Source organism: Gadus macrocephalus, chromosome 7 (genome assembly GCF_031168955.1).
Source record: "Gadus macrocephalus chromosome 7, ASM3116895v1".
NCBI classification, from domain to species: Eukaryota; Metazoa; Chordata; class Actinopteri; order Gadiformes; family Gadidae; genus Gadus; species Gadus macrocephalus.
Genome location: NC_082388.1, coordinates 25,803,173 through 25,815,465, shown reverse-complemented (window position 1 = coordinate 25,815,465; position 12,293 = coordinate 25,803,173). Strand labels below are relative to the sequence as shown.

The window sequence follows — 12,293 nt, the reverse complement described above, 5'->3', positions numbered from 1 at the left end:
CAATGTCCTCCTCACTCTGACCTGTAGGTGTTGTTGAGCCAGACGAGCCCTAATCCCAACCTGCTCCTGAAGGACACAGATCTGAGGGCAGACCATAATGTGTCTGGCAGGTGCGGCTCCCGGTTCCAAGATGATGTCCCCAGCTGCTATCCACTCTCCAGCCTCCAGTCCCTCTGGTGGCGGTTGACGTGGTCGTTTCAGATGAGGCCGTTTCAGCAGATGTCCCAGCTCTGCTGACACACTCGGAATGGCTGTAAGCAGCGTTAACGTCTGCCAACCCCTTTAGATCCAGGTCCATCTAGAGCAGCTGTGAAGAAACGTAGTTATGCACGCCAAACACCACTGCTGTGGTCCTGTTTCCAAGGCTTAATAAGGATCATCTTCTCTCGTCTCAGACCTTCTAGGAAACGTCCAGGCGATCCAGTCCTGTGAGAGTATGGTCCGGGAGGGGGGCCCTTCACACGCGTACTCCGCTCTGCTGGTTACCACGGTGACCGAGGCTGGAGGGCCGCGGCAGGTGCCCCCCCCCTCCCCCCAGAGGATAATCGTGTGGGATCACAGCATCCAGAGATGATCTCCTCGTTCTACAGCTGGACTGGAGTGGGAGGGCCCCCCGGGGCCACAGAATGAAACCCAGACAACACAGAGGCTCATTACTCTGATGGCTTCACTGCCCTGCACCAGCGGTCGTCCAGAGAGACTTACAGGGCCGTCGGCTCCTTAAGGAGCAGCTAGTGGTCAGACTGTACAAAGACAGGTCATTAAGGAGCAGCTAGGGGTCAGACTGTACAAAGACAGGTCACTAAGGAGCAGCTAGGGGCTAGACAGTACAGAGACAGGTCATTAAGGAGCAGGTAGGGGTTAGACAGTACAGAGACAGGTCATTAAGGAGCAGGTAGGGGTTAGACAGTACAGAGACAGGTCATTAAGGAGCAGGTAGGGGTCAGACTGTACAAAGACAGGTCACTAAGGAGCAGCTAGGGGCTAGACAGTACAGAGACAGGTCATTAAGGAGCAGGTAGGGGTTAGACAGTAGAGACAGGTCATTGAGGAGCAGGTAGGGGTTAGACAGTACAGAGACAGGTCATTGAGGAGCAGGTAGGGGTTAGACAGTACAGAGACAGGTCATTAAGGAGCAGGTAGGGGTTAGACAGTACAGAGACAGGTCATTAAGGAGCAGGTAGGGGTCAGACCGTACAGAGACGGGTCATTAAGGAGCAGGTAGAGGTTAGACAGTACAGAGACAGGTCATTAAGGAGCAGGTAGGGGTTAGACAGTACAGAGACAGGTCATTAAGGAGGACGTAGGGGGGTTAGACAGTACAGAGACCGGTCTTTAATGACCTGGGATGCCTACAGGTGGCCTGTGAGGGGATCAAACCAAGAACCTCCTGTCCGCGAGACAAACACCCCAAGCACTAGACTATCCTGATATAAAACTCCTGAGCAATACGTAGGTCAGGATTTATTTTTAAGCACACTCAATGTAAAATGGAATGCAGTTAACTGTTAAAACATTGCAATGCTGCCCGCTATTAAACAATGGAAACTGTGAGAGTACTCTCACTTCCAGACGTTATTTATTTTTAGACAGCAGGAATTCTCATAGCCGTTATTCTCATTTTCCACTGAAACGAGACGCTGGTCTCTGGACATTTGGCCCCCCCCGCTACACTCCGTTTGCCGGCAGATTGCTGTTCACTGTGCACGGGCATCAGGGCAGGGCTGTGATGAACTGACTGCAGCTCGGAGCTCGGAGCGGTTTGCCACGCTCCGTCAGAGACCTGTCGCTCTGTTTCAGCAAGATGAAACAAATACATCCGTCACGTGAGCAATCATCACTACGCTTTGAAGTAATCTTGTATTTCAGTGATTCAATTACTAATAATGTCAAAATATTCTCAGTGTTTGTGTTTCTGTATGTGTGTGTGTGTATATGTGTGTGCATCTGTATATGTGTCTGTGTGTTTCTGTGTTTATGTGTGTGTCTGTATACGTGTGTTTGTGTGTGTATGTGTATATGTGTGGGTGTATATGTATGTCTGTGTGTGCATGTGTGTGTGTGTGTGTGTTTTTGTACGTGCGTGTCTGTTTATGTGTGTGTGTGTGTGTGTGTGTGTGTGTGTGTATGCCTGTGTGTGTGTGTGTGTGTGTATGCCTGTGTGTGTGTGTGTGTGTGTGTGTATGTATACGTGTGTCTGTGTCTGTGTGTACATGTGTGTGTGCGAGTGTATACGTGTGTGTGTGTGTGTGCGTGTATGTTTGTCTGTATGTGTGTTTGTAAACGTGTGTGTGTATGTGTGTGTGAATGTATGTATGCATGCATGTCTATGTATGCATGTACAGTACGTATGCATGTACGTACGCACGTGTGTGCGCTCTCTCTGTTTGCCTCGGCTGAGGACCTGAAGGTTTCTCCCCGGTGGCCCCGGGTCTCAGGGCGGTATCCGGGGAAGATCTCCACACCGTCCACATCTCCTCCCCCGCCTCGGCTCGGCCAATCGGAGGAGGCCCCGGCCCCAATGCGGGAGCAGCCCGGATCACTTAGGAGGCCCCACAGTCGAGCTCATCGGGGCTGGGAGGAGGAACCGGAGGAGGACCCTTCTGTGCCGCCATCTCTGCACCCTTATCCACCTCCACCTCCTTCTACCCTCTGAACCTCTGTTCTCTATCGCTACCCTCCCTACCTCCATCTCTACCCTCTCCACTCCATCTACCTTTTGTACCTCAATCTGATCCTCGGCTTTCCACTCCTCCACCCCCTACCTCCACCCGTACCTCCACCCACCGGTGTCTATCCCTCCCTCCATCTCCGCTGCCATGGGCCGGGCGTGGGTCCGGGCGTGCGGGCTCTCTGGGAGGTCTTTGTTGGATTAAAGGAGCAGGTGGAGCAGGTCGAGGGGAACAGGTGAGCCGCAAATCTCTCTCCTTATCTTTCATTTACATAGCCAGCCTCTGATCTTTGTCTGCTGTGAAGTGCTTTACATCTCAGCCCCGGCACGGCATGAGTCAACGTTCACCAAGTTTAATACTCATAAGAGGACCTGATTGGAATTGATCAATCAAAATCAATCATCAATCACATGATAACAACGTAATTGTAAACTCCATTTGTTGATAATCATGCGTAGAAAAAAGTGTGCAACATATAAACTTGACAATAAAGAATACGTATTAGCATAATCTGCTTCATCTTATTTAGTTTATAGTTTTAAACGACAACCTACCATGTTTAAGTCACTTTCATTGACTCCCTATAACGTGAGCAGTCTCCTATCTGGGGGATGGTTTGAGTGGGCTGCTTTGATACGTGATGGGTGCTTGTCTTTAGCTCCAGTAAACGACATAATAAGCCTGCATATTTGTTTAGCGTAGCGACTAGCCGTCACACGCACTCACTGCGTTCCCTCGACTGGCCGGTTACCGTAGTGACGGCGGTCCTCGGAGACGGCCCTGATTGGCTGTCGGCGAGCGCTGGTTCGTGGCAGGCGGTTAGTGTGTTTTCCTTAATGACACGCCAATTAGCCACACAATGATAACAGTTGTCTAAACACATCCTCATCTGTCTGAGGATCACGTCTCCCACCGGCTCCTGACAGAGAGAGCATCTTCTCCATCAGATTCAGTGTTAGGAGTGAATCAATGTTAACCATTTATATTGAATACTTATTGTTCAAGCTTTGGTCCAGAGAGGCTCAAGAGTGATGCTGAGAAGGGTCGAGGTACAGAATCGGAGGAGATGCTCCTAAAGATGCTGTATTTCTATAATAAAGTCTCCATGGTGACTTTATGATTCCTAAAAACATGCTCAACAAGGTTCCCGAGGTCCAACTCTCATTGGACGGTTCGCTCATCGCGGTCTCCGTAGCAACGTGGCGGACCCCATGAGGGAGCTAGGCCCTTCTAGACCAGTCTGGTCCCCCGGCTGCAAGACATATTACTGAGCTGACACCGCAAACAATCAGCCTGTGTGTCATCCTGAACTGATAATATTGAGCTAAAAACGCAAACAATCAAGCCTGCGTTACATCCTGCACTCATAATACTGGGCTAACACAGCAAACCACCAGCCTGCATTATATCCTGCACTGTTAATACTATATAATACGGTAAACAGCGTCTATCAATGATGCTGGGCCACATTGAGAGAGTGGCTGTCTCAGCTTCCTGTCAATGAACAAGGCCATTTGAGCATTCCCAAACACTTTCTCTTTCTCCTTTGAATGAAATCATGGGGCATTGAGGACAGGCAGTAGTCAACACTTAACAAATGTACTGGAAGTACATTTCAGTCAGTACCCCAGTAAATCGGTAGAGGTTCTGTGCAGATCCAAGTGTATAGGAGGGCCAGAGTCTTGCGGTCAGTTGGTTAAAGAAGAAAGGTTCCGGGTTCGATCCCCAATACCAGCAGCCTAACCTGTAGGCATCCTTGAGCAAAAGATGTCCCCCTAACCCCTACCTGCTCACGAAGTCTCTCCAAACCGTCCCATAAGAGACTGATAGGGTGACGGACAGTATTCAAATGAGGGGAACGCCGGCGTTGGCTCCTGGCGCTGCACGTCTCCCGCTCCTAGCAGGCTAGGATGGGCCAAAGCAGGTCGTTCAGCGTGGGGATGCATAAAGAGCTGCTCTGACCTGAAGCCGCCTTCTCTTCCAGGAGGGGCGAGGATGACGGGCCAGGCCGCGGGGGGGGACATCTCCCCCCACCACCTCTCGGTGAAGACCACCCTGGAGGCGGAGCCGGGGAGCGACGACAGGCCCCTCAGCAGGTCAGGGGTCGCGGGCTCCGCTGGGTTCTCCTGGGTGTTCAGAATACTGGATGACGAGCAAGATGGGTTTCTCTGAAGTTGTGGGGGCCGGATGACGTAGGCGGACTCCCGGCAGGAAGGGTCTCGATTTGTTTACTCGATTCGATGGTCAACAGGCTACCTGTATGCACCCTTGAACAAATGGCCCCTAACCCCTACCTGCTCCTTAATGACCCGTCTCTGTACTGTCTAACCCCTACCTGCTCCTTAATGACCCGTCTCTGTACTGTCTAACCCCTACCTGCTCCTTAATGACCTGTCTCTGTACTGTCTAACCCAGGGGTGTCAAACTCATTTTAGCTCAGGGGCCACATGGAGGATAATCTATTCCGAAGTGGGCCGGACCTGTAAAAATATGGCATAATTATGTAAAATTAAACATGCTGTGAGCACACCAAACACAGGTTTCCCATTTACTTCCGTGAATAAAAAGGACGATGACCATTTTTCTTGGAAAACTCTGCACTCTGTGTCCACTTTTCGTCTTTTTGACAGAGACATTTTGGGGCAATGAGAGTGCCAAAGCGCATAATGTTGGAAGTATAAGGCAGAACGACAAGGTAGCTCCGGGCTAGCTGCACTACCTGTTTATACTTGCTCCCTGCTCAGCCCCGGTATAAAGTTTGCTTGCTTAACATAATTGCTATTGCGACTTCTAGTGGACACATTAAGAACAGCAGTTTCTTTCATTGAAAAATAGCAGATCATTTTACGATACATTCCAAAGCGACTTCCAGTTACACACAATTGTCCAGTAGTTCAATGTACAACAAATTAATCAGTGCCAGTCAATGCAATCCATGTAATGCTAGGAAGGATTTTTATATATATTTTTTTTTTTCAATACTGTACTTCACAAAATCATCTCGCGGGCCGGATTAAACCCGTTTGCGGGCCTGATCCGGCCCGCGGGCCGTACGTTTGACACCCCTGGTCTAACCCCTACCTGCTCCTTAATGACCTGTCTCTGTCCTGTCTAACCCCTACCTGCTCCTTAATGACCTGTCTCTGTACTGTCTAACCCCTACCTGCTCCTTCATGACCCGTCTCTGTACTGTCTAACCCCTACCTGCTCCTTAATGACCCGCCTCTGTACTGTCTAACCCCTACCTGCTCCTTAATGATCTGTCTCTGTACTGTCTAACCCCTACCTGCTCCTTAATGACCTGTCTCTGTACTGTCTAACCCCTACCTGCTCCTTAATGACCTGTCTCTGTCCTGTCTAACCCCTACCTGCTCCTTAATGACCTGTCTCTGTACTGTCTAACCCCTACCTGCTCCTTAATGACCCGTCTCTGTACTGTCTAACCCCTACCTGCTCCTTAATGACCTGCCTCTGTACTGTCTAACCCCTACCTGCTCCTTAATGATCTGTCTCTGTACTGTCTAACCCCTACCTGCTCCTTAATGACCTGTCTCTGTACTGTCTAACCCCTACCTGCTCCTTAATGATCTGTCTCTCTACTGTCTAACCCCTACCTGCTCCTTAATGACCAGTCTCTGTACTGTCTAACCCCTACCTGCTCCTTAATGACCTGTCTCTGTACTGTCTAACCCCTACCTGCTCCTTAACGACCTGTCTCTATACTGTCTAACCCCTACCTGCTCCTTAATGACCAGTCTCTGTACTGTCTAACCCCCCTACGTCCTCCTTAATGACCTGTCTCTGTACTGTAACCCCTACCTGCTCCTTAATGACCTGTCTCTGTACTGTCTAACCCCTACCTGCTCCTTAGTGACCTGTCTCTGTACTTTCCAACCCTACCTGCTCCTTAACGACCTGTCTCTGTACTGTCTAACCCCTACCTGCTCCTCAATGACCTGTCTCTGTACTGTCTAACCCCTAGCTGCTCCTTAATGACCTGTCTCTGTACTGTCTAACCCCTACCTGCTCCGTAATGACCTGTCTCTGCTGTAAGGCCAGGTTATACCTTTGCATTGAATAGCTATCTTAGGCCTCTGTGGGCTACACCAGGGACACAGCGGCGTAAACTACAGGCCCCAAATGGTAGAACGACACGGCAGGGCAGCTTCGTCTTTCCTGCTACATTCATCGGTTCATTTATTACAGGTTACGTCAGAAAGATAAGTAGATGTTACTGAACTATATCAGGATCCCGGACCCATAACCATGACCACACTTCTTTGGTTTGTAGCGTTGCGCACACATTTGATGCAGAAGTTCAACCCTAAGTCTCCTAGATGGGACTCACGTTGGCTCCTGGTGTTCCTCCTCCCAGGGTGTCCTCGGTGGGTGATGACACCTCCTCCGAGCTCGAGAGGGTCGCTGACATCGAACCAAGCCCCTCCATCAGACTCGGAGCCCTATCGAGGTAAGGATCAACCACAACCTCAGGCCGGGTTAAGGGCAACGCGTCGTTGCACATTTGTACCAATGAGTAGGGCTGGGTATCGTGGCCAATTTCCTAAATCGATTAAATTTCGATTCATAAGGTTCTGAATCGATTAATCACGATTTGATTTGATTCAATCTGCTCTTAAATAATGAAAATGGCTCAACTGTGTTACAAAATAGAAATGTACTTTATTTTTCTCTTCATCTTAAACAACAGGTTTTAAGTGCAAACTTGTGAATTGGACAGTTTAAACTTAAACTGTCTCAAAAGCGCAATTTTGAAATTAGAAAGGAATTGCAAATGAAAGTGTACTTGAACTACAGCATTCCATCACTGCAAATTGCATTAAGGCATTTTTTATCAAAGTGCAAAAATAATAATAATGGTAACAAAACCAAAAAAATTAAATCTATTTCATGTCCTATGAATAGATTTTTTTACCCAGCCCTACCAATGAAGGGCAAAGGTGCTCCTGGGAAATGTAGTCTTTGTTCTGTGAAGAACTCTGGTGTCCTCCCCAGGTTAGTGACTCTGGTGGTGACGCTGAGGGAGTGGGCTCACAAGAGTCTGAAGGAGGAGGAGGAGCGACCAGATTCCTTCCTGGAGCGCTTCCGGGGCCCAGAGGTCCGGGTGGCGGCCAGCCCCAACCCCCAAACGGACGCCAACGGGAAGACAGAGGCAAAGAAGAAACCGAGGTAGGTCGGTCGGTTCATCTGCCGGTTCATTGGACTGTCCATCTGCCTTCTGTTTGTCTGCCTTCCTCTATGTTTGCTGAAGGAATGCTAAACCATGACCATGTCTGGTTTGCAGTCACTCAGTAATGTATTCATGAACCTCCCGTCTGTTTAACAGCAACGTCCTCATCCTCTGCATTAACTATCCTGCTCATCCCGGTCACACTTCGAGCAAGTTTAATCGATATAGTTAATTGTCTTCCTCCACCCTCCAGGAAGACATGGGCCGACATGGTGGTGTCTCCCTCTGATGACAGCTACTACCGCTGGCTGTTTGTGATCGCTGCTGCCGTGCTCTACAACTGGGTCCTTGTCGTGGCGAGGTAACAAATGGAAGAGATATTCTTAAGCTGTGAATCTATGCGTGCAATACGCTAGCCGTTGTTGGAACGCTCACGTAACGTCTGTTGGGTTCATGATCCATTCCCAGGGCCTGTTTCGACAAGCTGCAGCTGGAGATGTACATATGCTGGCTGGTGCTGGACTACATCTCAGACCTGGTGTATCTCATGGACACGTGTGTACGACTTCGCACAGGTAGATCAAGATCAAAGCCTGTTTAGAGGAAGGGCCTCCCCTCCGGGTTTGGGCCTTTAAGGGGTCGGTGAAGCTTCGATACAGTTGGGTACGGTTGGGTCCAACCGTACCCAGTTGGACCCAAAGTTACATCACTTCACTATTACGAAGTGATGAGAAGTGCCGAACACGATGCCATGTACTTCCTTCCTTCCATCCTTCCTTCCAAGGGTTCCTGGAGCAGGGGCTGCTGGTAAAGGACACGGCCAAGCTGAGGAAGAACTACGGCCGCACATTCCAGTTCAAGCTGGACGTGCTGTCCATCCTGCCCACAGACCTTGGCTACATCGCCACGGGGATACACACGCCGCAGCTCCGCTTCAACCGTCTGCTGCGCTTCCCGCGCATGTTCGAGTTCTTCGACCGAACCGAGACCCGCACCAACTACCCAAACATCTTCCGCATCTGCAACCTGGTGCTCTACATCCTCATCATCATCCACTGGAACGCCTGCATCTACTTCGCCATCTCCAAGTCCCTGGGGTTCGGCTCCGACACCTGGGTGTACCCCGACATGTCCGACCCGGTGTACGGCGCCCTGACACGGTGTTACGTCTACTGCCTGTACTGGTCCACCCTGACCCTCACCACCATCGGGGAGATGCCGGCGCCCGTGCGAGATGAGGAGTACCTGTTTGTGGTCTTCGACTTCCTTGTTGGGGTGCTGATCTTCGCCACGATCGTGGGAAACGTGGGCTCCATGATCGCAAACATGAATGCCACGCGTGCCGAGTTTCAGGCCCGCATCGACGCCATCAAACACTACATGCACTTCCGCAGAGTGAGCAAAGAACTGGAGGGCCGTGTCATCAAGTGGTTTGACTACCTTTGGACCAATAAGAAAGCGGTTGACGAACAGGAAGTGCTTAAGAACTTGCCCAACAAACTGAGGGCGGAGATCGCCATCAACGTGCATCTTCTCACCCTGAAAAAGGTGCGGATCTTTCAAGACTGTGAGGCAGGACTGCTGGTCGAGTTGGTGCTGAAGCTTCGCCCCCAGGTCTACAGTCCCGGAGACTACATCTGCCGCAAGGGGGACATCGGTAAGGAGATGTACATCATCAAGGAGGGGAAGCTTGGCGTGGTGGCAGACGACGGCGTTACACAGTACGCCCTGCTCACCGCCGGCAGCTGCTTCGGCGAGATCAGCATCCTGAACATCAAGGGCAGCAAGATGGGGAACCGACGCACAGCGAACATACGCAGCATCGGCTACTCCGACCTCTTCTGCCTCAACAAGGAAGACCTGATGGAGGCGGTGATGGAGTACCCGGACGCCAAGAAGGTGCTGGAGGAGCGCGGTCGCGAGATCCTCATGAAGGAGGGTCTTCTGGACGAAGACGCGGACGGGCCGGGAGGGCTGGGCAAGGAGGAGACGGAGGAGAAGGTGGAGCGGCTGGAGTCGTCTCTGGACATGCTGCAGACGCGCTTCTCCCGGCTGCTCAACGAGTACTCGGTGACGCAGCAGCGGCTGAAGCAGCGCATCACCGTTCTGGAGAGCCAGCTGAACCAAGCGGCCGACGGCGACTCAGACATGCTAGAAGAGGAAGCGGCCCTGGAAACGGACAGCCTGCTGGCGGCCCGCGGCTCAGCGGCCTCGGCACACGGTAATCATATGCAAACAAAGGCCAGTGCCTAGAGGGAAATCATAGCGATGAGGTCACATTAACTCTGAAGCCTGGAATCAGCCTGACGACAACACCTAGCGTGTGAGTGTTCTTCCTCATTGCCTTGATAAGATCGTCTTTCACAATGAAATAGATGTCGATGAGTAGATTGCCTTGCAACTTTATTAGACATTATGAAGCTGCCATTGTTCTGATGCCGTGTCATGGGGAAGTGAGGGCGTTGAGAGGGGAAGGATAGAGAGGTCAGGTTGAGTGGCTAGGATACAGGGCTCAGGTTGAGGAGGTAGGATACAGGGTCAGGTTGAGGAGCTAGGATACATGGGGTCAGGTTGAGTGGCTAGGATACAGGGCTCAGGCTGAGAGGCTAGGATAGTACCAGGGTTAAACCCTGGGTACCAGGACTAGACCCTGGGTACCAGGACCACATCTCGTCGTCCAGGACAACCCGCTGTTCCACTTCCCTACTCCCCCGGGGAGAGCTCTCCTCCGAGGGATCACAGGGATGAGTGCTACCTGCAGTAACGCCACACTCATTACCCAGCTTCTCTAACTAAGGAAATCCTTTAAATTATAAAGTACTTCTCTGAACAAGACAGCTAAACACTTTTGATGTATAAACACATATTTTGCGATGAATTGTAGCTTTTGTAATGTAATTATACATTTTCTGCCGCATAAAACTATTTCAAGAAATAAAATGCACTTTACATTATGCAATTAACCCCTTATTATTATGGCCATGAGAATGTACTGCCGACATTGATGGACTGATTTGGGACCCTATATATTCTACAAGATGGTTAAATCGTATAACTTTGTGTAAGAAATATAGTCAAGAGTTGTTACCGTTCTTCAGTTTATATCTACCAATCAGGCAAACAAACGTGGTATCCAAAACCCGCCACTAGGTGGCAGCAGCGACCGCTGCAATACAAACGTGGAGCGTGTGTTCTCTGTTTTGAAACAAACCACATTGAAGACCTTAAACATGGCTCCTTAAATAGGTCTTATCTAGGTCTAAACGGTTAACCAGAAGTGTGGTCTTAAGAATAAGCTTTCTTCTCTCTGTGGCCCCCTTAAATGTTGTGTTGGTAAAAAAAAGAGAGCAAAATATGGCTTTCAAGAAAAAAACGATTTCCATGTTATGATCGTAAGACAAGGTGAAATGGATGATATCTAATCTCCTAAATACTTCCAATTCCTAGAACGCATTTTAACCAGATTGCTCTTCTTTCAGACAGTCCGTACTCAAGTCAGCGGGAGTACATGGTTAGAAGGCAAATGACAGAGCAGTTCTATCTTGATGAACTGCTTATACTCTTGGAAACAAAGTAGATTCTTTCGCTTAACAAAGGTTACAGGTTTGGGCTGATGCTTAGCCTGGTGGTCAGCTAAAATAGGCTCGTCCCTGGGTGGGCTTGAACCACCAACCTTTCGATTAACAGTCGAACGCGCTAACCAATTGCGCCACAGAGACCGATGAACATACGCACATGTGTCTTGTAAAAATTTCTGCATGTCAGCTATGGCAAAGTTCGCAACAAATGAATCCCACTCAACCATTGAAACAGTCAATGGCAATGGGATTGTATTATACCCTGGTATGCTAGAATACCATCTAAGGAGAATAGCCATGCTTTCAAAGTCATGCTATATTGCTTATTGGCCCTTTCAAATTATCAAGACTTTTATGGTTTGCCGCCACAAACCGTAGTTGCAGCTTATTTTCAAACTTTCTAGCTGACTTCATAGCAATGCAAAATGTTGTGGCTCAAACACGCAAACTGCTGACCGGCTGACATTTAGTGTGGCTCTATGATCGAACAGAACCAAGAACTACTCATTTTCCTTTTTTGTTCCATCAGATGGACTAGGTTAAAAGTATATAGCGCCCAACGTGGGGCTCGAACCCACGACCCTGAGATTAAGAGTCTCATGCTCTACCGACTGAGCTAGCCGGGCTTTCAATAATCAATACCAGACAACATTAAAAAAAAAATAAACACAAAAAAACACTGCGTTAAATCTCCTCGACATTGATGTCTTCAAATGTTGATAGAAAGTAGCCGTATTTCATTCCCCACTGATAAATCACATATGATTAAAATTCTTGGGCCCCCTCCCTCTCAGTCCCCCCTGAATAATCTCCTTTCAACCCTTAAACTCATCTCTGAGCGTATGTAATCTCCTG

At 49.5% G+C, this 12,293-nt stretch overlaps 1 protein-coding gene and 1 non-coding gene across 2 annotated transcripts; one reads left to right on the top strand and one right to left on the bottom strand.

The window, feature by feature from the left end:
- The first annotated feature begins 4,664 nt into the window (after positions 1–4,664).
- LOC132462103 (cyclic nucleotide-gated olfactory channel-like) lies at positions 4,665–10,468 on the top strand. The gene is made up of 6 exons (XM_060057706.1): positions 4,665–4,768; positions 7,048–7,140; positions 7,686–7,859; positions 8,114–8,221; positions 8,329–8,435; positions 8,645–10,468. The coding sequence occupies exons 1-6, from the start codon at positions 4,668–4,670 to the stop codon at positions 10,111–10,113; spliced, it is 2,052 nt and encodes a 683-aa protein (XP_059913689.1). The 5' UTR covers positions 4,665–4,667; the 3' UTR covers positions 10,114–10,468.
- A 1,523-nt stretch (positions 10,469–11,991) lies between these two features.
- On the bottom strand, positions 11,992–12,064 carry trnak-cuu (transfer RNA lysine (anticodon CUU)). The gene has a single exon. It is a non-coding gene; the product is annotated as a tRNA-Lys (tRNA).
- Between the last annotated feature and the right edge of the window lie 229 nt (positions 12,065–12,293).